The 25,893-nt window shown below is 40.4% G+C and overlaps 1 protein-coding gene across 13 annotated transcripts in view; it reads left to right on the top strand.

Annotated features, from left to right (window-relative positions):
- ZMIZ1 (zinc finger MIZ-type containing 1) overlaps positions 1–25,893 on the top strand; it is a 1,075,801-nt gene that overhangs the window by 904,664 nt on the left and 145,244 nt on the right. For all 13 annotated transcript variants that reach the window (XM_029609503.1, XM_029609504.1, XM_029609506.1 and 10 more), the window contains 4 exons: positions 2,528–2,584; positions 4,195–4,309; positions 5,083–5,300; positions 11,084–11,282. In XM_029609503.1, coding sequence (XP_029465363.1) covers positions 2,528–2,584; positions 4,195–4,309; positions 5,083–5,300; positions 11,084–11,282 — 589 coding nt within the window. The remainder of the gene's footprint in view (positions 1–2,527; positions 2,585–4,194; positions 4,310–5,082; positions 5,301–11,083; positions 11,283–25,893) is intronic.

Raw genomic sequence — 25,893 nt, 5'->3', positions numbered from 1 at the left:
TTGCATTAGGGGGTGGATTAGCACCTATTTATCCCACATCCAACTGCGGGTTAAACAGTGCACTCGGCTGAGCGCACTTTATTGCATTGGCCCCACTATAAGTAAGAAAAACAGAAAAGGGAGTGAATGAGAGAGGGGCAAGGGAAGGGGGTAGTTTGTCTGCCCACACAGTGGCATCTCAGATTTACCACTGCTTTCTTCGGCTATCATGAATAAGGTCAGTTGATGTTTCATTAAGTCTATGATACTCTTCATTCTGGAATAGTGTGGCATCAACAAATTATTAAACCAAGCAAATAAGTGGAATATAGTTAGCTACTTATGTATTTATTTACCTCTTCTGGCTATAATGGCCTCCAGTTGTAGTGTGGGTGCCAGAGTCACTTTTAAACTGAAGTTAGCAGTCATGTTTTCAAATTAATCTGATAGGTGAAATATTTGACACCTGTCACATATGCCTAGGCTTTATTTTTTTATTATTATTTGTCAGTAATATCAAAAGGGATTTTTACAGGCAAGAGTGCTGCATTCATTTTACACAGATCATTTTTTTGGGAGGAAAGAAACTATAATAATGTTGAATTATTGCATATCCACTTCATCACTTCAGTCTCCTAAATACTATAGGATTTAATAGATATTCAAATACAGCAATCCTGCTGGAAAGAAATCATACAATTTCTTCATTGTCTGAAAAGATAACAGGTGGTATTATAATAGGGCCATCAAAGTGATGAATTTAGTAAATGTAATCTGATACTGGAATTTATTGCTTGCTGTACTTGAACAACGATAAGGACATTCAGCTGTGATATTTTAATCTCTGTTTTTTTGTAATCAGACTTGGATGGTAATATCCTAGAATATCATGTGGCAATGATCCCAATTTGTTCTTTTCTGGAATGCAAAAGCACATTTTGTTAATTCTTCCGTTGCTTACCAAATGGCTTTGTCGTCATCTGTTAAACATGTTCTGTTTGTCCAAATACGTGTGGTACTACATATAGGCAGGACTGGATTCTTATAGGGGCCGCTTTTTTTTTTTCTCCTTTTATTAAAAGCCTGCCTTACATCTACACCTGAGATCAGAACAGTAATTGAAATGGACATTTTGAATGGGAAAGCTAACATTTCCATTTTCTTCAGAGGTGTTTCTTCCTAACATGATTCCATATATGACCTAAAAGTATAACATCCGCATACTATCAGTACCAATGACTATGTTTTTTCCTGAAACTCATACCTTTTTCATCTACAATGCACCTCCCATATACTCCGTTAAGCTATTTGTATATAAGTTTCTCCATTGTATAAAGTTATCACCGTTGCTACTTTGCACTCCTCTGCAACCTCCTCCTGCTTCCTCTTGTTCTCCCTCTTCCCCTGTTCTTTGTACTTTCCAACTTTTAGTTACAATGTAAACCGGTATGATGTGTGTACACTATTGTCGGCATATAAAAATTCCAAATAAATAAATAATGTCATTATGACCTAGTTTGTATCTGGTAACATAAAATTTAGAAAAATTTAAGAATTTTTGCTACAATACATGGCATATTTCCACATTGCGGATAAGGCAGAAGCTATCCACCATCACCAAACAAGCCTGTAGTTCTCTAATATATTTTTATTGGCCAAATTAAAAAAAAAACCAAAAAACACTGTTCAGCATTCTTCTGAATTTTTTCCCAGGCGTCCTCCTCTCCTTTTAAAGTGGGAATTGACTGTGTTTTGTAAAACAGTAATAAACGACCCTGAAATGCTAAAAGAAATAAGCTCTTAATTCAGCACAAATGCACTTACAACATCCAAAAAGTGAATGGGCGTGTGCACGGAGATGGAAGCTGTCATACTGGGCTGGTGCAGAGTACATTCATTTGCACGTCTAATTTATATATGCAGAAAGATATATTGAAGTGGTAGGGTTGGGCACTGGTAAAGGTGGAATGCTAAGGACGTGTACATTGCACTAATGACATTTGAAATTATTTGTGTTGCACCAATAATGCCTAGAAATTCATTGCATGGTTCCTGGTGTACTGCACGCACCTTTCCTTGCAGCTGCACTAGCTCAGTGCATCCTAAACATGTAGATTAGATGGGAATACGTGAGTGTTCACCGCATTAACACTGTATAAAGGTCTCCCACTGCTACCTACACTCTGGTTTGCTCACGGCTGTCACAGGCTTTTTAATTGAGTGCAGACAGGCTTAACTGTTAAGTCTTTCAAAGTTTATTTTACTAATCCCTAGAGAGAGATCACAGAGCAATTGTGACAACAAAACAGCATTTAAGGCAATAAAAAAGAACTCCCATTAGATTAAACTGAGAATAAAATTAAACTACTAATGTACTCTGCACTTTGGGGAGGGGGGTAGGGAAAGTACTTCTTTTGTGATTGTTGTCATGTCATTATTATTCCTCGAAAAAAAAAGTTCATTTTTTATCCCCCTTCCCCCCCTAACCCTTCTATGTTGTTAAACTGAAAATTGCAAACTATAGGCAAGGAATCTTTATCTTCTACAGCACCCTTGAAGTGCCGAAATGCTGCCCACAACAGTGTTCCTGTGGAACAGCACAAGGGTAATTAAGTCTCTTCATTACACCCCATAGGGTCAGTATGGCCTCAGCAGGAGTCCACTAAAGAAATATTGATCCAATGTGTTCTAGTTGTAATGATGGTGCATGGTGGTCAGCTCTTTAGCAAGCAGAGGAGAAAAGTGTGCAAGCTATAGGGGGAGGGAAGTGAAGCAGAAAGTCTAGAATTATTGACCACGTTACTAGGCAGATCTTTAGCCAGAATAAATAGTATCTTGTTGCTGATACAGTCCAAGTTCATTATAATATAATGTGGCCTAAAAATTAAAAATGACTATATCTATGAGTTTTCATTAAGAATGCAAATTTGGCTTCCTTAAATTCCCTATTTAACATAACCAAAACAATCTCTGTCATGCCACATTGTTCTGGTGGGTGCTTAGTGCTACATATAAGATTATGAGACCAGAGGGCCAGCCAGTTGGCTCAGTAGCAGTGCTGTGCAGTGCCTTGCAGAGGACCTAGACCAGACCTTCTGCATCATTTAATGGCCGGGCTGGGGATGCCATAGAGGCAGCACCCACAGCCTCTGAGGGTGGAAAGAGTCATAGTCATTGCACAAGGGTGACACCTAGTGGCCAGTTCTAGGGCTTTAGACTGCAGATTTCTGGAAGGAGCCCTGATGCACGGCCCCTGGCCAAGAACTTGCACTTCAATGATTGGGTTATATACATTGGGAAGGGATATAATATAGGAGGGAAAGATCTTGGATAGTTGTAAATGGAGGCTCATAGTGCTGTATCTCAATCCTGGTTCTGACTGAACTGGAAACAGCAAAAACAAAAAAAAAAAAAGTGTGTGTGAGGAATTGCTCCCTTCCCCACCACACTCCCCCAAAACAGACTATAGACCAGTTCAGATAAATCAGTCTTGTACATTTAACCCTAGAACCTTTTTATTGTAGCTTATTTAAAACTTTCAGTATTAAAAAGAGCAGGTAGTCGCTTTGACAGACACTTAGAAAATCAGTTGTCAACCTCTCCTAAAATTTAAAAAAAAAAAAAAAAAAAGTTATGCTTTTTTGTCATGGGTGCATAGTGTAATTTGTTAAGCTGTACAGAAGGGCTGAGGATTTCCTTAGTTAACAAAATTTACCAAAGATTCCTGCTGGTGCTTTGTAGAAAGTTTCTAGTTGGGAGGGGAGGGGGAGCTTGCAAATGATCAACTTTCAACAGTCCTTGGGAAAAGGTCCTTTTATGTTTTGTTAATTTTTCCCTTTCTACTTCTCCATCCCTATCTCTGTCACCTCCCACTGGCGAATTGCCCTGGGTGATTCAGCTCCCCCTTGCTGGCCAAGTGCTAGAAGGGTAGCCTCTTTAGAGACTGAACCCTTCAGCGCACCAGCAGGAGTCACCCATGCAGTGGGAAGTCATGTGGCACCCACCCCATTCCCGCCCAGAGCACAAGTGCTTCATCTCCATGGGGCAGCTGATGCCCGAGGGACAGGAGAATAAGGCACTGCCACCCAGCCACATGGATCCCGTGGAAGGGAAGGTGAATGCCAGCCCCACTCCACATTCCTGGCTGTGAATGTATGTTTGGCCCATAAGATCATGACTGAACAAGTTTCATTAAAGAGAGTTTCATTTTTTCAGTGATGGCTCGTTCCCCTATGACTCTGTTCCGTGGCAACAGAACACCAACCAACCGCCGGGTTCTTTATCGGTAGTCACAACAGTATGGGGAGTGACTAATACCTCCCAGAGCCAGGTACATTTGTTTTTTCTCTCTAATATTTTTGCTTTTCATGTTGCCTTTTCTAATTCTATTTTTGCAGGTTTATAGAAGCTGTAGAAATGGGCAGAAAACATGGTCACGTCTGCTTTCTGTTAAAAGACTGTTGATATTTCTTTTGAATGTGAAATTATCCATCTAATACTGAGACCTGTGCCCATCCTCAGCCTCGCATTGTAGTGCTTTTTTTCTGGTGCCAAGTTGGGCTACTTCTCCACTCCCAGTATATTCATGGCATTTCTGCTCTGTTGTGTGCTCTTCACGGCTTCTCTGGGCAGGATAATTAATAGCAATGGCACTTCACTTCATCGGTAGTGTCCATCAGTAGCAGAAGCTCTTCCGCTCCCATCCCACCCCCATTGAGTCTGCAGCACATATAGAAGCACTGTACAAATGAGTATAATGCTCCAGTTTTTACTCTGTCAGCCTAAGGCTCTTCAAGCATAGTTCTACTTGTTGTTTAGCAGAAAACATACAGGATGGATGGGAGGAAGTGAATTTCCATTGCACAGAGATGTGTGGCTCTCTGTTGTGACAGTGAGAGCCAAATCGCAGCATTTACAATTTTTCTCTCTTTAAAAATGCACAAACGGCCTAATTTTCAATTAGACTCAGAGCACATTTCAACAGGATAAATCCAGGATGCTTTGTTATTTCAAGGGTCTGATTCATCAAGGTCTTTTCCTTTAGAAAGCCTTAGTGAATTGGCCCCTAAATCTTTCCTTTGCTAAGTTTCTTTCTCTTGCCAGGTGTTGGGGAACCCCATGGTGAATGCCAACAATCCTATGAACCCAGCAGGAAACCCCATGGCATCCGGGATGAATACCAACAATCCTGGCATTAACTCACCTCAGTTTGCTGGACAGCAGCAGCAGTTCTCGTCAAAAACTGGATCCAGTCAACCTTATATGCAACAGGGCATATATGGACGACCAAACTATCCTGGAGGTGGCGGGTTTGGTGGCAGGTAAGAGAGTCATGGTAAATGTATTGGATCCAAATGTAAAATAAATAAATATAAAGAGAGAAACAGTTATAGAAAATCATCATTTCAAAGAAAATCTTCTCCCTTCTGTAACTCTTGGAACTCTTTTTGCCATGATATAACTTTCGGTTTATATTTTATATCTCTTTTTTTTATATATTTTATAACCCTCCTACCTTTATACCCTCATTCTCATACCTTTGCAACATAGGCTGAGGGCAGAAGGGGCTACAACATTAGTGGCAACCATCTTCTCACCCTCCCTGGAGCTTGAGTTCATAACTTCTGTGGCATGCCTGATCCTTGACAAGCATCTCATATCAAGCTCTATGGCAAAGCCATCAGGCCAACCATAACTCTTAGGTTTTTTAAGAATAATTCTGCATATACTTACAGGTTATTCTGCCCCACATTCTGAGCAATATTTTGATGGGATCAGTCAGTTTTCCATCACAAAATATTCCTACAATTTTGGAAGAAATTTACAGCCAAAAGTAGGCAGGCAATTGAGCAACATTTTCTGTGCTTCAAAATGACACTTGATTGGGGGTATGAATTTAATTGAATTTTTACAGATTTATTTCAGTCCTATTGTGCTAAACTATTTGCTTTACTGTCTCCAGTCAAATTGTATAATAGATCATCTCAATAAAAACAAATCACCTATCCTGATTAAAGGAAAGATTTTCATAGTTCTTATAAAAAGACTAGATCCATTAATAAGACATAAGGTATTTCTCTGACACGCAGAAATGGCTCAGATGATTCCAGTTTGTACGAAATCAGAAGATATTTCTAAAGCATTCTAAGAAAGCTTTTAAGCATGTATATTGGTTTCCTGTGCACTTCTGAATCTGAGATATTTTGATATTCTGGTCAAGAAGGATATTTATCAGACCACTTCTACAACTGATCTTTGCTTCAGGCCTTTTTCTGGTGCAATGATAGTGGAGGGAGGTGGGGATGGTGTTTCAGAGTAAACTCCTCTTTTTCCCCCATAACGGCCTAATTAGGTGTGACAGATTTTTTTCTAGTTTGATTTTTTTCTTCACCACCACTTACAGTTGCTGGAAAATAGTTATCCATCCCCGCAAACCCACATTTGCTGACTGTGGCCTAGCAAAGATTTTTTTTCCGCATTGATGCATCTTCCCTCTGAAAATGTCTTCTCCCTTTGGGTTTCATGTTGTCAGTTTTTCTTACCATATCCAAAAAGCAAGCCAGCACTTTTAAGAACTGCCCACAAACGATGTTCCTCATTAATCATCAGAATGAGTGAGGCAAATGACTGGGCACTGGTTCCAATGTCTCTTAATATGACTTTTGCACGAAGGAGTCTCCAAGCGCAGTTCAGGCCCAAAAGGAGAGGCTCCATATCTGTCCAAGTTAGTACAGTTTGAAAATGGCCTTCAAGCCTGAGACCAAATGCAGACCCTGTGGTTATCACAGATCCTGCCCCTTTTACTTTAGTGGTCATATGGGCTCAAAAGATTGAGTTGTGAGTCAAAGCCAGTGAATACCAAGCCTTGAGTGAAGGCTTTGGCACATTGGTGGTGTCTGATGCACATCTCCAAGGACTTAGTTGTGTTTGAGTTTGCCCATGTTTAAAGCAGTTATGCTTGGAGGAACTCTCAGCCTCCCAATCTAAGGTCAGATTATACCATTCTCCCAAGAGTCATTCTCCAGCCTTCAAACAGTTCCTCTTCATGGCCTTTGAAGATGTTGAATCCTGTACAAGTCCTACCCCATTCTTGTCTCTATTATCATTTCATGTGTAAATAAATAAATAATCCTATGAGCATTTGCTCATCACCTCAGGCACCCAGTTCATAAGTAACAGACACAATAATGAGTGCATCAAACATTCTGCCTCTGGTGACATCACTTGGGGCACTGAGTCAGTCCTCTTCTGCCAGTGCTGATAGCATTGAAACCCTCTGCTATGGTCATGGACACCCTTAAGAGTTCCATGGTTGTAGATACCAGTCTATATAGGAGAAGTACAGGGCTGGCTCATGGATGTGCCATACTCGGGCAAGAACCTTTTGGGAGAGTAGGTGAAGGAGACAGTAGATCTCATTAGACTACCAGGCTACTTTCCAGGTTTTCTCTACTTCCACTTTAGCAGGTCTCCAAAATCTTGGAGGTTTCAAAGTGAGTTATAGAAGAAGCAGCCATTTTTTTCAAAGTACGTCCAAAGGTCTTGTTGTCAGATACCATGGTTCAAGGACTCATCAGCTCTAGCAGAGAAGTTCAAAACCAATACTGCCTGCCTCTCAATAAAAACTGGAGTCAGGATGTTGATTGTTTCCAGATATCTCCATGTAGGGAATAGGTCAAGGTTTTACATAAGGCAACAAAGGAAGGTGGAATCCCAGACAAGGAATACTGTGAAACAGCAAGAAGGACTGGTAATAAATCACATTGCCCAAAGGTTCCAATTTGAATAGAGTTTAATTGGGCGGATTGCAGAAAAATATCAGCCCTGTGGAATTTTTTCAGGGGTAGATTGCAGAAAAATATCAGCCCTGGGGGATTTATTTCAGGACCAGCCAAAGGAATATATCCATTTGACTCTTTCATAAGCATTTCTTGCAACACATGCTTCAGCAGTTCCCAAAGCATAGCAAGATGTTTGAGAGGCACATCAAATGACCTGGAACCTGGCAGAGTTAAGTAGAACACACTCTAGACTAGGGGTGACCGAACAGAGCTGCAGCCCCCCTTCCATCCATGCAATTGATTGCCCCCCCCCCCCCAACTCATTTAGTTAAATCATTCATATATATATATATATATAATACATATCCTAGTCTGGTATTAGTCTCTTGCCAATCCATCAACTCTTGAACCACATGCCAAGTGCATGCACATATACTCAGGTGCACAGGCACGCATGCGCGCACACACTCTCTCAGCCTTGCACACGCGTATGCTCGCTCGCTCAGGCTGGATTTGTTTGAGACAATCCTGAACAAAAAAGTGCCAGTCTCCTGCTCTAGGAAGAAACTGGAAGGCAAGATGGTAGCAGATGTGTCTCTCTCTTCAATGAAGCACAGGTTCTCCTGTATACCTATCTTCCATACCCCTCATAGCCTTGAACTTCGTAAAACAATTGAGACAGAGGAACTGTGATCTTTATAGCATGATTTTGGCTCAGACAGATGTGTGTTCCTCTTCTGTTGATGGCCATCAAGAAACCATCAGGCTGAGATGTTCAGCAAATTTGATCGCTCAGAAAAAAGGGTCATTACTCCACTCTGACAGGCAATATCATGCCCTCACAGCCATCAAGTTGTGAGGGATGCTTCAAGTCCTTCTGGCTCTGAGGAAGGTTTACTATCTGCTGTGACAACAAATCCCTAAATTTTCTCTTACTGCATATACAAACTAATTGGATGCCTTCTACATCTGAGTCTGGTATCTAATTCATTTCAGCATTGACCTTAGTGCAACTGGTGCTTATCAGCACCATCTACAAGGGATCCTGATTTCTCTACAACCTCAGGTTTATGCAGAGTTGGCTTCAGTTGAAGCCTCCCTTAAGGACTCCCACAGTGTCATGGGGCATCAACATGTTTCTAACTCAGCTGATGAAAGCCCCTTTGGAGTCTATAGACTCTTATGAGCTCATATGCCTGACCTGAAAGATCACATTTTTGGTGATAGTCAAGAATGGAGAGTCAATGGAACTCCAGGTCTAGGTGACATCAATATTACACTAAGTTGCATCAAACTAGGGTGGTTCCTCACACCCATCGCAAGTTCCTGCCTAAGGAGGTGTCAGACTTATACTTTATTCAGTCAAATCTTATTCCACCATACTTTTCACAACCTTGTGCTGCTTTCTATAATGGCTATCAGATTACATTTCTCATTGATACGTCCTAGTAGATCAGAACTTAGACTAGCAGGCATGTCAGTGTCCGTGCTGTCAGTGCCATGCTGATGTTGATTTCTAATCTAAAGTCTGCCTCCTTAAAAGAGATTTTCCAAATTTACAATCTGGAGATCGGTCCACACATTGGCCAGTGATTATATTGGCATGGCCTCCTGTTGGGATGCTAGGTTTGGACTGTCCTTCATTCAAAGTTTGTTTGCAAGGTAGGGCCACATTTCATCCTCACAGGGCACATTTTTATGGTACTTGTTCTCTTGCAAAAAAAAAAAAAATTGAGAAAATGTTTTCCCACAAAAAAAATAATTTTAATTTAGTTGTTAATGATAGTTCATCTAGTCTTTCTACTTTTATTTGATGACAGTCCTTAATTAGGAAATTCTGTGTGTGTGGCTCCATTGCACCTGCTTGTCATTGAAAGCAAACTTTTATACTAGTAGGTGTTATTTGATGACACAATGCAACAAGTAGCAAAGACTATCCATTTTTCCTTTGGGAATTGTTTTCTAACCCTTTTATTTTTGTCTAAGCTTAATTAGCCATTTAACTAAACTGCTGCAGGTCCTGCAGCATGCAACAATCCAACACACATTCCTAGAAAAATTTGGAAAGATCTCTCATGTCTGTACAAGACAGAATTGCATGGCCCACATGTGTGGCTCGTTGCACTACTATCATCAGAGACCAACTATTACAGTTGATTATCCTGGGTAGATTCCCTGGGGTTAATCCACCCACTGAATTGTTATTTGATAGTTCCAAGCTACTTATTGCTCAGCAGGTTCGGATTTTGGAAGCTATACTTAAAGGCAGTCTTTCAATGAAGACCCATATTCAGAATGTGACACATTCTGCTGTGTTCAAGATTTGTATGCTTAGACACCTGAAACCATTACTTTCAGTTGATGATTTCTGTTTGTTATTCAGGCTTTAGTCCTTTCTGGACTTGATTATTGTAATGCTCTGTACCTTGGTCTACCCAACATCTCTCTTAAACCTTTACAGATTATCAGAACTCAGCAGCAGGTGTTCTGTCTGGTATTGTTCTTCAAGAACATATTACACCCGTTTTACAGTCTCTCCACTGGCTTTCTATCCAGCGGAGAATACAATTTCAAATTGGAACATTGATTCATAAAATGCTTAACACACATGATGTTACTGTTTGGACATCTCTGTTATGTATTTACCATCCTGGCAGATCATTATGCTCTGCTTAGAAAGGGCTGTTGGAAGTACCGTCCGTGTATGGCTTGGCGAGATGCCAGTTAAGCCTTCTCTATTGCTGGACCCATTTTTTGGAACTCATTCCCGGAGCAGTTTTGACTAATAGTATGGCCAAGCAGTTTAGGAAACTTCTAAAGACTGACTTATTTACTTCTGCATATGCAAGGTCTTAGCTGAGAGTTCTCTCAAGCGGGAAATGTTGACAGCGATTTATAGTTATGGCTTAAGTTGTGTAGCCCTTTAGCCTCATTATATTGTTTGAATTTGTTTTATGTTGGTTTTTATTAATTATGTATGTTTTCTTTTTTCATTATCTGCTGTGAATGTAGGATACACACAGACTACAATTTTTTTTAAAGAAATTTGCTTTAAAGTTTTGTAGGCATTATTAGCTGAGCATATAATATAATTCCTGCAAGTAAGCCAACAGCTTCACAGTCTCATTTTATTCTATACTGATACATGAAAGTGAGTAAATTGTACAGTTTTACTTGTCTTAATCATGTATATTCTCAAACTGAGCTTTATTTTCAAAAGGAGTTTGACTTCTTTTTGCCCATAGCAAACTATCTTCTGAAAATAAGGCCCAAAATAATGTTTTGCTTTTTTAAATTGTGTCTTTTGTTTACCTTTCCAATAGTTATCCTGGTGGTCCAAATAACCCAGCGGGAATGGGCATTCCTCCACACACAAGGCCTCCAACAGATTTCACACAGCCAGCTGCCGCTGCTGCTGCTGCTGCTGTGGCAGCAGCAGCTGCCACTGCCACTGCTACTGCCACTGCCACCGTGGCAGCCCTGCAAGAAACACAGAATAAGGACATGAACCAATATGGTCCGGTAAGGAGAGTGGTTATATCCCTTCTAAACTAACTTGGATAATTCTTCCCTGGAGGGGTTAGAAGCAACCATACAGCATATGCATAGTGGTAATAAGTTGTGTTCTGAGCTATGAAGTGTATTGGGAGATGTAATACATGTCAGTTTTGAATATCTTACTCAAGGCACCTAGTTTCTAATGACAAGAGTTAGAAAATTCTGTGGCATGGTTTTAAGATTTTGTGGGCACATTTACATAAATTAGAATACTTTTTAATTTGTTCAGTATATACATGATGCGAGTTTTTCTTAATTTTTCCTTTTTTTAAAATTTTCATTAAAAAAAAAAAAAAAGTAAAACAATTGTCCAGCCTTTTTTGTATGTGCCTTGATTTCTTTTCTTATCTCATTATTTCTACACTTCATTTGTAGTCTACGTTTCTATTTTTCATTTTCATTCTTCTATTCCTTTTCTTTCTTCTTGGCCCAGTTTTTCATTACTGTCTGTTTCATAACTGAGCCTCCCAGTCCCAAGGGTCCTAGTTTTCTCTTCTCACCTTTTTTCACTACCTTACAGGCGGATGCAATTTGGACGCACTAAAAACGTGCGTCCAAATTGGGTGCACTTTTTTTTTTTTTTAACGCGCTCACAACCTCTCCTAGGCACCCGAAGCAATAAGCAAATGAGTTCCCGCAGTAAAAAGGAAGCACTTAGGGATAAATTCTGTGTCCCTAGCGCGCCCAGGAGACGTGGCTGTGCATGGGTTAGGAAAACAGATGCTCAATTTACGAGCGGCCGTTTTTTCCTGCGGCAGCTATTTCACCGGTACAATATGCACGCACAATACATGCGGCCCATAGCATGTATATTGTGGGTGTATATTGTGCGGCCCGTAATTTATTTTTTTAAGTCGACTTTGTTTTTTTTGATTGGTGCAAGAAGACTTTCCGCCTGCTTCAGAAAGGCATAAAATTTTACAGGTTAAAAAGTATGCCTCAGGTGCACAGGGCTTTTTTTTTTGCATTGCGAGGGTAATACCTAATAGCTTCATCTACATGGCATTAACATGTAATGAGCACTATTAGCTATGCCTTTTTTTGGCAATGTGTTTTGGTCACGCTGATTCCCTTATTGCATCAGAGGTTATGATCGCACGTCCAACCGCTGATTAAGCTGTGTGCTAGGCTGGGCGCACTTTATTGCATCGGCCTCTTAGTCTCTTCCATGCCATTTATCGGCCCCTGTCACATGGTAGGAGCAATGGATGGCGTCTTAGTGCGTACTAACCCCGAAATTCAGGGTGGCTGAAAGTAATCAGCCTGAACCACGGGAAAACGAAATTTCCCGCGGCGGGCCGATAACGAAGTTAGCCCCTGTCACATGGTAAGGGCAAAGGGCCACCGGCGCCATTTTGATTACTGGTAGCCACTTGCCCGAGAGTGGGAGAATGCTCCCGGGACCCCCGCTGGACCACCACGGATTTTCAGTAAATCTTGGGGGGGTCGGGCAAATCTTGGAGGGTTAGGACGGTGGGGGTTTGTAATTATTTATTTTTTTAAATTTATTTAAAAACTTTTCTATACCGTCGCTAAGTTGTACACCATTGCAACGGTTTACAAATAGGCACATAGACTAAGGTAAGTAATGTAGGTTATCGTACATTCTAACAGGTGCCAATAAAGTTCGGTTACAGTTTCATAAATAAAATCATTATTTGAGTATTGTTCGTCAAGTCCAGGTATGTTTATTGAGTTACTATCTCTTTGAGATATTCTTCTTAAATGTAGGATTGAGTAAATTCATTCTCATCTGCCTTACCCTGTACTTTCTTTCTCTACCCTCCAGACTCTTTAGTGAAGGCTTTTTTAAAGAGCCATGTTTTTAAATTTTTCTTACAAGTTTTGAGATTATTCTTTAATCTGAGTTCAGGGGGCATCGTGTTCCATAGTATGGGCCCAGCCAATGATAAGCCCTTTCTCTCACTTGGGTTAATTTTGCTGACTTTACTGAAGGGATTGTTAGTAGTGCTTTGTTTGCTTTGTTTGCTTTGTTTGTTTTGTTTGCTTTGTTTGCTTTGTGGAACGTGTACTCGTAAGGCTGTGTTTAGCCAGTCTGCTTCTTTATCAAATATTAGTTTGTGTATGGTATATAAGGCCTTGTATTTTATCCTGTATTCGATGGGCAACCAATGTAAGTCTGCTAGAGTTTCAGTTATGTGGTCCCTCCTCTTTTTTCCCGTCAGTATTCTGGCTGCAGTATTTTGAAGTATCTGGAGTAGTCTTATCGATGTGCTTGGCTTGGCAGTCCTAGTAAGAGAGTGCATTGCAGTAGTCAGTGCTGGAAAAGATAAGTGTTTGCAGTACTGTTCTGAAGTGGGCGGGTGTGAGTAATGGTTTCAATCTTCTGAGGACCATAAGTTTTGCGTAGCCTTCTCTTACTTTTATAGATATGTGTTGCTTCAGGTTGATTTCTGGGTCCATTATTACTCCCAGATTCCTTAACTTTTTCGGCTAGCTCAACTTTCTGGTTATTTCTTAGGGTTATCGGTGTTTGAATGATTTCAGTATTTTTTCTCTCAAGGTGAAGGAATTCAGTTTTGTCAATGTTGATAACCAGTTCCATTTGGTTTAGTAGTTGTTTAATTATGTCTAGGTACATGTTAGCTAGACTTAATGTTTTTTCAATTTGTCGTCTATTGGTAGAATTAATTGAATGTCGTCTGCGTAAATGTAATGTATTATCCCTAGACCTGCCAGCAGATGACATAAGGGTAGCATATATATGTTAAAGAGGGTAGCAGACAGCGCTGAACCTTGAGGTACTCCTGTTTCAAGTTTAAATTTTTCTGATAATGTGTTTTTTATCTGGACTTGAAAGAACCTATTGTTTAGGTAGGATCTGAACCAGTTTATTGTTTTGTCACATAATCCAATTTCTTCAAGTCTTTTTAGTAGTATTTTGTGGTTTACTGTATCAAAGGCTGCATATAAGTCGAGCATTATAAGGATGTAATGTTTACTGTTATCAAAACCTCTTAGTATGTTGTCTGTTAGTGAGAGAAGTAATGTCTCAGTGCTGTAGTGTTTTCAGAAGCCGTGTTGTGAAGGGTACAGTATGTTATTATTGTCTAGGTGTTCAGCTAGCTGTTTCTGTACTGTTTTCTCTATTAATTTAGCTAATAAGGGAGGTTTTGAGACTGGGACGGTAGTTAATGAGGATTAGTGGGTCACCTGTTTTTTCTTTTGATGATTGGTTTAATGATTGCCCCTTTTAGTGTATCTGGCATTAATCCTTCAGTTAGGGGTAGGTTTATGATATTAGTTAGTGTTGGGGTAATCTTTTTTTATCTCAGTTGTTGGTATTGTATCGATTTTATGTGGAGCAGGGTTTATATTTTTTATCATTGATTCAACTTCTTGTTCTGATATTTCTATAAATGAGGACCATAATTAAATTTGAAGGGTTGGGGTGGGTTTGGGTTGTTTTGTTTTTTTTTTAATTTGCCCTTTCTCCCCCCCCCCCCCCCCAAAAAAAAAAAATGATAGGAAAACCACACAAAATTTTGTGGGTTTTCCTTACTTTTTGTCAGCCCCCCGAAATGCACATGCAAAACACAGATACACCCTAACAAATACAGAATAAGTGGTCTCAAATCAGAAATAAAAAATATGCAGACAAAAACTGAAATGGAAACCACAAAGCCAGACACTTTACCTGCAGTGCAACATTGGGAAAAATAAATGCATTTTCTCCTGTACTGTGCAAAGAAAAATTCAACACTTCCCACAAAAGAATGTTCAAGAAAATTCCTGGGAAAACAAAACATTCACTTTTCTATGCCTCATCCAAAGGAGACCAAAACCAGTACAATATAAGGATAAAATATCTAAAAATACATCAGCGAGAAATAACATGGTCTTTATTGTAAAATTATAGCAATAAATATTGCTATCCAGCTACTAGGCCAGAAGCATAATATGATTAGGTACAATATGAATTAGCATCAGGACCTGGAAATGCTTCTTGTTTTTGTCCTTTTTGTAACCTGTAATTTTTTATACTTTCATCACTATTATGAACATTTTTCACAAATTTTCTTTTTATTATACCCACTTTGTTGTAGTTTGGCAGCCTATGTACAAATGGTCATTCCAGTCAAGCTTCCTGAAACAATCTCTCTCACATCTTGCCCCCTGTCCCTAGCTGTTTGTCTGTCTCTCAGTGCTCCTCCTCCCTATGATGAGAGAGGGAGAAAGAGCATGGTGGGGAGGAGAGGGATAGGCAGTCATATATACACACCACAGACCCCCACCTCCATCCCTAGCATTTTGTCTAACCATCTCTTCCTTCTCCCCTGCAGTCTTGCTGTCATCCCAAACACCCATCACCAGCAGTCTCATTGTCACCCCTCAGTCCCCCACTTCTCTCCATCCTAATCCATCTCATATTTCCTCCTGCCCAACAGTTTCACTCTGTTCCCTTCTCCCATCCCCATCAGTCTCACTCCCACCCCAAGCCCCCTCCCCACCAGTCTCACTCACCCACCCACATCTCCCCACCCTCATCTATTTAGCACTCACTCCCCAGATCCCCACCTCCATCCTCAGCAGCCTCACTCTGACCTTGTTAGTTCCAGCAGTCTAGTCTCCATTTTCCATGTACCTTGTCAACCACATCCTCCTCTCTCTGATCCTCTGCATGCTGTGCTTGGTCACCTTGCAATACAGGAGCGCTGAAATAAGCAAGCATCTTGCTCTGTCTCCATGCTTTTCTATGCAAGGCTGATTCTCCCTTACAGGAGACACCTATGTCTGAGCCTTGCGTATCACAGCCCTAAAGGATAAAGCTACCTGCCACCACTGAACGGCTGATCTTCCCGCCTCTGCAGACTACTCTAGGCCTTGCTCTTCAGGAGTTCTTCCACTGCTCATCTTCATGCCTGCTGCCACTGCATACCCCGGCTACTGCCACTGATATTCCTCTTTCTCACTGCTGGACCACTCATCTACCGGCACTGCCACTGATCTTCTCACCCTTCCAGACTCTTCTTGCTCTTTGGGATTAGGCATCCTGCTACTGCTGATCCTTGCACCTGCTGCCATTGATCCCACCTCTGCGGACTTATCACAATTTTTGGCTGCATGGGCTGGCAAGATTAAGAAGCCTGCTGTGATTAGCCCCTCATGCTGAGTTCTTTCTCCTTGACATTGGCCTTGGATGGCTGCTTCCTGCTTCCTATAGGCTCCTGTGGCAAAATTTGCCAATGCCTAGAACAAATTGGTTGGGCCCATGAAAAATGGAATGGGTCATGCCTCTCCCAGGCTCAGCCATGGCTACTGCTTCTCTCTTGTCTGTCCTTCCTCACCTGTCCTTGATTTCTCTATCAGTCCTTTCATAGTGCCACTTATTTCTATATCACTATGTGGTAGCTTGAGCGGTGCATGGCTTGGTAACAGTCAGTGGAAACAACAAGTAGACTCTGGCTATGGCTTGTGCAGTTTTATTTACAGTGGAAAACAAAGTGGCAGAAGGCCTTCACCTCAGGTATTTCAACAGGCAATGCAAACGAAAAAACAAACACTTCAGGTGGTTCACCTTTTCCTCAGGCAACGCAAAGTCTTTAAACAGGAAAGTCTATAAACAGAGAGTTCTTTAAGCAGAGAGTCTTAACCAACTTTAGACAAGAGCAGGTCTGCATATGTAGGGACTCCGTCCGCTCCCCTGGGCCCCCTAAGCTCTCTGGACCCTGCTAACTTAAGCCAGGCTAAAGGGAACTCCGATGGTCCAGAATCCCTTGTGGTGCTGATTCTTAAGGACTTGGCCAGATACCTGTGGCTGGTCCTTTAAGGTGGTTTGAGGGAGTTTCTTATGGACTCCCTCACACACCACTTCCCTTGATTCTCTAGTTATTTCCTTCACCACCATTCTTTCCCTATATATATCCTCTGCTGCATTTTGCCTTCCCCCCGCTAAGTCTCTGCTGTCCCACTTCTTTTCCCATTCTTCTCCACCCTCATTTGCTTTCTTCTCCCTTACATCATGTATGTCCTCTCATCCTACCATGTACCCTCCCTATCTCATCCATTACAAAAATTACATGTATGTTTCATTCCCCCATGTTGCCTTTTCTTTACTCCTTCCTCTGTTTGCTCCTTGTTGCAACCACTACTGATCTTCTCTGCCACCCGTGGCAGCCACAGCTGATTCACCATCTGCTTTCTGCTAACCCATGCAGCTCTATTTAGTAATTACAGGAGTAACCTCAACATCGTACTGCTCCAAGCTGCAAGGGGAGAAAGCTACACTAATGCTGGCAGTGGTAGGAGTGAGCAATGCCAGCCGTGGTAGATCCAGTGGGGAAGAGCAATGGCAATAATATGAAGGGGACAGCAATAGCTGCCATGGGGTAAATTTCTGCAGAAGTTGCCTCAGTTGATGAATTGTGGCAAACTGGGGTCCCAGATCTTAATGGTAATTATTGGTCAATAGGAGTCTCATCCTCCTCCTCCTCAAGAGGAGGATTTGGAACTTTCAAAACAAATTATAAAGAAAATGGAGTCATCCAGTTTGAAAAATGTTTTAAAAATTAAAGTCCAGAGCAATGGCGATGATAAAAAAAAAAAAAAAAAAAAAAACTAAGATAAATTGTATTGCTCACAATATTCAAGCTATGGAAATATTGCCAGTGCTATGTTAATGTATCAAATTCGCAACAAGCATACAAACACATTTCTTATGAAATGAAATAAGGACCTTAAAAAAAAAAAAAAAAAAGCGGCAATGAGTTTCAAACATGACATTTGTTTTACTAAAATATCTTCGTATATAGCAACCACACATTTTTATCATTGGTCCTGTTAATTTAAGTTTGAAATTATGTATATGCAATAAAAAACTTATAAGAACATAGTGTTAGCAAGACATTTATCTTTATGATCTTGACAACTCTATTAACATTTCTTCGAAAAACAACTGCAACCAAAAGTTCCAAAATACTAAGTTGTGTTTTCTTCATTATTCATTGTTCATAATATCCCAACATGGACCGCTTTTCAAAATTGTTCCTGCATCAGGGTTTATTTTTGCAAATTGTAGAGTATACATTCAATGGCTTCTCACAGCATCTCTAAAACTAAAACCTCCATTATTCAAAACATTGCCAACCATAGGAAATATACAATGTACTGCTCTCTAATTGATTAAAACCAGTCCCAGGTCCACACACTATATTGTCATTGAAACAGAAAATAACATAGTTTACTTAAGAAAAGGGATCCAAAATTGACCAATACAAAAACTCAACATGGCAACAGATGTATAGATTAAATGTTCGTCGTCTTAAACAAAATCTCTCGGCATGACAATAGTGTTGCCCCGTTAAAATGCATAATTTATTTATTTATTTAACAGCTTTTTTTTGTCATAATGGTCATAACTTATAGTTCTACAAAAAAATCTGCCTGATAAGAGTAAACTATTCAACTTGAGATCTCCATGTTGAACCATATTTAATAAACAAATCCAAAATTTTCTTGTTAGTTCATTTTGCCTTCCTATTCCCACCCATTGCCAAAATGCAGAAATCGAATCAATCACAAGCCATTTATAGGTTTTCAAAGGTAATGATGGTGGAACAGACTATGATGAACCAATGGAACTTAATCGACAATACTTCAATGTTTATTCAGGCAAATCCTTACTGCATGCTTTGTTCTTCCAACATACATCAAGAAGCTATGGGCATATAATGTTCAAAAACAACCCAAGTAAATAAACAATTGGTAAAATTAACAGGACTGTTGATGAAGATGTGTGGTGGCTATCTATGAAGATATTGAAGTAAAACTAATGTCATGTTTGTAACTCCTTTGCCAATTTTTGAAGGTCCTTATTTAATTTCTTAAACGTTTTTTTGTCTGCTTCTTGTGAATTTGATACATTAACATAGTGTTGTCAATATTTTTATAGTATGAATATTGTGAGCAATACAATTTATTATATGTTTTTTGTCATCCAGTTTGAGGACACCACTTTGACAGTGAGAGAAGATTGTCAGCATCTGACACAGTGTATGTGTGTGTAAATATATATAGATAGATAGAAAGAGACCAGGTAATATGTAGTTATATAAGGTGCTCAACAAACAGACCCAAGAACACTCTGAAGGAATGGAGAAAGAGCACTTATGTGGATGATATGGTAACAATTACAAGCAAATCTTTATTATATTGCTTGAACAAGTAAAATAAAAGAACATCTTGATAATGTTAAGTACAGCACATCAAACAACCAAGCATATGTCCCTATGTGCATGCATAAGTTTAACAATCTGATATAGATGTCTCCCTGCCTATATCCAGCTTTTGTAGAGACACTAAATCACTGTTGTAGCATATGATGATAATTTAGAAACAAGAAGCATGGAAGGTGCTCATTACGTTGTTAGTATCCATAGGACATTTCCTTCACTTACAGGGCAACTGAAATTATAAGCGCGGGGTCACCTCTCTGTTAGACAGCCCTGCGATGAGATCACAATTAAATAAACATTTCCCTTCCACAGCGGTGCCTTCCTCCCCTAACCTGGCATACCAACGGGAACTGAAAGCGAGGGGTGATCCCGCGCTTATAATTTCAGTTGCCTTCTGGTAAATTTGGAAATACCCATATGTGCTAACTCTTAGATGTTAAAGGCTTGCCTTTTTCACATTTCCCCTGTAAGTGAAGGAAATGTCATTGGATACTAACAACGTAATCAGCACCTCCCCTGCTTCTTCTGTTATAAATGACCTCGAGCCTAGCAACTGTTAAACCTAGATGTACCTTTGGCTCCTCTGCTTTGGCATGTGTGGAGCCCACATAAGATTTGTGGGTGTCCGACTCATCAGAGATTCACCTTGAGGAGCTGCATTCCGCGAAACAAGGGCCTGTCGGGTGGCAGTGGCAGTTTGACATCATACCCAGGAGAAACACCATTTCAAGTGCAATCTTCAAGCTGGTTTTTGAATTTATTTTATTTTTTATTTAAAAACTTTTCTATACCGTCATTAAGTTAGGTACCATCATAACAGTTTACAAGAAGGCACCAATATTAATATTAGAAAACAGATAAAATCTATCACTAAACAAGTGCCAAGACTTTACGGTAACATAGCTCGTTTATAATTACTCATAATTGTAAGTGTTATATCATGTTATAACACTTACAATTTGCATTTGAATAAATGCAAAGTGTTCACATTCACCACTGTATCAGGTGTTTGTTCTGTATACTTATTGAGCAATGCTTTTTGTGAGTTAGTATTTACAACAAATTATATCCTTTTGATATATAAACATTTGTAATGTTTATAAGTATGTTTTGAGCTCATCCATATTATAATTCGGTGTAACGCCATATGATCTTGGTAGGTGAATTATCATCATATGTTATAACAGTGATTTAGTATCTGTACAAAAGCTGGATATAGGCAGGGAGACATTTATATTAGATTGTCAAACCTATGCATGCCCATAGGGACATATGCTTGGTTGTTTGTGCTGTATTTAATAGGGATGTGAATCGTTTTTTGACTATTTAAAATATCGTCCGATATATTTTAAATCGTCAAAATCGTTAGAGGCAATATATAATAGGAATTCCCCCGATTTATCGTCAAAAATCGTAAATCGGGGGAAGGGCGAAAAACCGGCACACTTAAAACAACCCTAAAACCCACCTCCGACCCTTTAAAATAAATCCCCCACCCTCCCAAACCCCCCCCAAAATGCTTTAAATTACCTGGGGTCCAGTGGGGAGGTCCCGGTGTGATCTTCCACTCTCGGGCCACGTCTTGCGTTAATGGCGCCGGCGCTACCTTTGCCTGTCATATGACATTTTGTGCAAAATGGCGCCGGCCATACGGCAACACGATTCGACTGCAGGAGGTTGTTCTAGACCCCCGCTGCACTTTTGGCAAGTCTTGTGGTGGTCAGGAGGCCCCTCCAAGCTGGCCAAAAGTCCCTGGGGGTCCAGCGGGGGTCCGGAACGACCTCCTGCAGTCAAATCGTGTTGCCGTACGGCCGACGCCATTTTGTGCAAAATGGGCGCCGGCCGTACGGCAACACGATTCGACTGCAGGAGGTCGTTCCGGACCCCCGCTGCACTTTTGGCAAGTCTTGTGGCGGTCAGGAGGGCCCCCCCAAGCTGGCAAATGTCCCTGGGGGTCCAAGCGGGGGTTCCTCGACTGCAGGACCCCCAGGGACTTTTTGCAGGTCGTTCCGGACCCCCGCTGGACTTTTGGCAAGTCTTGTGGGGGTCAGGAGGCCCCCCAAGCTGGCCAAAAGTCCCTGGGGGTCCAGGAGAGATCTCCTACGCTCCTGACGTCGGGGGACAAAAAACAAAATGGTTGCAGGCGCTACCTTGCCCTGTCATATGACAGGCAAAGGTAGCGCCGGCGCTATTTTGGCGCCGGAGGCCCGCAGAGTAAAAGATCACACCGGGACCCCCCCCCCCCTCTGGACCCCAGGTAATTTAAGGCATTTTGGGGGGTTCGGGAGGGTGGGGGGATTTATTTTAAAGGGTCGGGTGGGTTTTCGGGTTGTTTTTAGTGTGCCGGTTTTCCCCGGCCCACACTAAAACACGATTTAAACGATATTTACAAACCTAAAACCGCGACGATCCGATTCCCTCCCCCCCCCAGCCAAAATCGATCGTTAAGACGATCGATGACTCGATTCACATCTCTAGTATTTAACATTTTGAAAGAGTTCTTTTATTTTACTTGTTTCAAACAATATTAATAAAGATTTGCTTTTAATTGTTACCATATCATCCACATAAGTGCTCTTTCTCCATTGGGGCGTGTGTGTGTATATGTATGTATGATATATATATATATATATATATATATATATATATATATATATATATATATATAGCAACCCAAACTATAGGCAATATAGCACTTACCCCTAATGCTTGTTAAATGTTAAACATAGGTCAAACGCACTCCCTTTGGAGTGAAATACAAGCACTAATTATATAAATCAATCAATTTCTTTATTGCATTCCTAAACACATATCAAGAAGTGAACAATCCTTTTCAATTAAGGTTTACATAAAATGTACAATGAACACACAATAAACTTTCATATTAATTTATCATTAAAGTGCATCAATAATTACAGTAGCGCTGCAATCAGCCTTCATTCACTCTCAAACATACCCATCACACACATTCATTAACAGGCATAAATAATTTATAAAACCACAAACACTCTAAAACAGTCTTCAAAATCACAAATCACAGTATATCTTATGTGGTATTCATATACACTACTAGAACATTCTTCATCATCCCATAGAACCTACATATAATCCTCTAAACCTAATACTGTAATCCCTTATTTTGATCCTTATTAATTCCAATCCTTTCTATGAGAATTCATTGATCCCAACCGGGCCCTTGTGTTTCGCCTTGGCGGCTTCGTCAGGGGAATGTATAGCGATCAAACCAAGGATGTGTTTTTGAATGAATTCACAATAAATAGCATAGCCTCTTATAGTAGAAACATCAAAGATCTTCTTTAAGATTCCGATATCTTGTTATATATGACCACGTCCTGTATCCGATCTCACTATATTTGCCGTCTTGATTAGAGACTCTTGCTGTCACTGTATCCGCAACCTAAAACCTCTACAAACTAGTCACCGCAAACTCAAAATACTCTTCTTGTTAGTACGAAGATATACAGACACCCCATATCAATTTTCCTCCGTTTACCCGTATACCGTTTCTTATTGCCTTGGTTCCTTTTTCTTGTTATTCATCAGGTATTAAGCACAAAGTGCGAATCTCCACATGTTTCTTCCAAACAACGAGGTCATAGATCTGGAAAGAGTGAAGAGAGGGGTATATATATATAAAAAACGTATTTTTAAATCTACAGCTGCTATAATTTCCTTTTTTATTTTTTGCAAAGCCATTTTTTTTTATTAAAGTAGCAAGGTAATCATACAATACACTCTTCAACAACATTAAACCATTATGGTATATATATTTTTATTTTTTTGTATTCTGCCACTCAGCCTGTGTGTCATACTGCCATCTCCTGACCTGTGGCAGTATCAGTTGCCTTAGGTCTCTTAGAAACACATTTGTAATCTCAGACCGTATAGATCAGGAATTACATGTGGTCACTTTCCTCTCACCCCACTGGGTGCTTCCCCCTTACCTGCACTACCTAACTTAAAAGTATGTCTTTCCCTATTGGCACCTTGACTCTCAGCCAAAGAGATGCACCATCATAGACAAAGGTTTAAGCCATCGATCTAACACCTCATCCCTTATCTCTGTATCCTGATGAAAGCATTATCCTTTTTTTTTATACTGATATTTGAACCAGAAGTTATAACAAAATGATTGTCTGTGCAGTATTCTTGATTTCATCTAAACATTTTACAGTAAGTTTTCTATGTTTACTTCAATTACTCTGTAAATGTTTTGAAAATTAAGCTGATCTTCCTACATAACTGAAGTCAAATATGGAGTTTAGCTACCTGTCAAACAAGCGACATGCTGCATTCGGAGGACATGTTAGTAAAAAAAAAAAGGAATAGAATCAAAGCCAGGATATAAAAAGGGATTAAATGGAAGCCTGAGGTTTCAGCCAAGCAGCATTGGGAAGCAAGCAAAAATACAACCTAATGGTGTAAGAAATCATTGACTAACAAAATAGCTCCAGACAATCAAAGAAATAAATAGTGGGAGCAGATAAGAATTCTCCCAGTTAAAGGGCATGCTGCTCTAAAGAAACTGAAAACTGCAGCGATTGCTACATCTCCATTCGGTGTAAAAGTAACTCTATGCGGCCCTCTTGGCCACAGGCCCCCCCACCCTCAGGAATTTTGCAAGGTAATTAACTTCAGACCTGTACCAGGGCCTCAAAGGAGTAAGGTACCCCCCCTCCCCCTCTATAAATCGTAGACAGAACATTGTAACCTGATACTAGCTGCCTCCTCAAACTCATTAACACAGTGAAGCCTAAGACTGACTCCCCCACCCCCGACTCCTCCTGAAGCTTCATTACCACTACCATCCTGAGAGGGTTTGCAGAGAACTGCTAATTACCACTGTGATCCAGAAATTACAATGGCAGACACTAATCTCTCAGCAATCAGTTCTCTGCCCTCTGAATCCCAGAGCAAGACAGAAACTGAAAAGTCAAATACTGAAACCTAGCCCAAGCCCTTACACAAGAGGGCGCCAGATCCAAGTGAAGTCATACTGACACCTAAAACCTTAGAGTACTTAAGTGCTAAACAAACTTGTCAAGAGAAGCTAGACAAGGCTTTGGGAGAAGGTAGACAATAGCTCATGCAACTTTACAGATGTTAGGGATGTGTGAGAGCATACAGCAGACAATAAGTCAACTCAAATACAGTTACAAATGTTACCTATGTGAATCAAAAAGGTACTTCACACTCCTAGCAAAGATCAACACAGAAGAATGCTTGCAAGAAATGAACTTTCAAAAAATATTGACCGGGACTGTAATGAGACATTTCCATAATGGTTTAATGTTGTTGAAGAGTGTATTGTATGATTACTTTGCCACTTTAATAAAAAAAATGGCTTTGCAAAAAAAAAAAAAAAATATATATATATATATATATATATATATATATATCAGCTGTAGATTTAAAAATACAATGTTTTAGAAGAAACTAGATCACAGCCCTCCTGTTCCTCCAAGTGGACCTTGAGATCCTCAAGATTAGTGCACTGTCTCCAATCCAGTACCAGCGGGGACACAATCAAGGTGCCTACTGAAGCAGCAGCTGCACAAATGCGTGCCTCCTTTGGAGACCAAGACGCCAATGCCTGAGCTAAAATTAAGTAAGAAAAACAGAAAGCTGCCACCACCGCCATGGCTACTGCAGCAGCAAGCACATGTGGGAAAGCTGAGTTGGATGCTAAATTAGAAGTGCTATATTTAAATGGAGATGTGGCCATTGCTGAAGGACAAGCCCAGATTTTGGAGCAACTGCTGATCAGGAAAAATGGGAGATTAATTTTATCCATGTCATTACAGGGAATCCCGACCGGCTCACTAGAAACTGTCTTAAACCAAACTGCCAGGTGTGCCTGCTCACTCTTGGCATCTGAAACAGAGGAGACATCAAACACTGGAGCAGGATAATCTCACCAAGAACAATTCCACATGCACAAGTTCCCGAACATTGGCTAACAAAACTGCACTTCACATGTCCGCATTCACATGGATTCCCTACAGTTGATTCATGGCATGGGCACATGCACAAAGGGAGACATTCTATTCCAGACTTATGACCTGATAACCCACACGAATTGGGTTCAGGATATGGGGAGAATACTATTGGCCAAGAGCACATGTCACATGCTGTTTGCATGGATCAGCTTCCTAGTCAACCTCAACACCTAAAGCTATTACTGCAAAGGAGGAGCAAAAATGCACACCTGGCAATGACACACTGCAAGCATCTCAAAGACCAAAACATTGGATTCATCAGAACCAAATACATGATTTGCCAAAAGCTAGTCAACATAAGGCTCACCAAGTATGACAATTGGCCAGAGAACTACAGAGCATGGAGATCTTCCTTTAGGT

Source organism: Rhinatrema bivittatum, chromosome 7 (genome assembly GCF_901001135.1).
Source record: "Rhinatrema bivittatum chromosome 7, aRhiBiv1.1, whole genome shotgun sequence".
Classification (NCBI taxonomy): domain Eukaryota; kingdom Metazoa; phylum Chordata; class Amphibia; order Gymnophiona; family Rhinatrematidae; genus Rhinatrema; species Rhinatrema bivittatum.
Note: the sequence above shows the minus strand (reverse complement) of the source record. Positions and strands in the feature narration are given on the sequence as shown.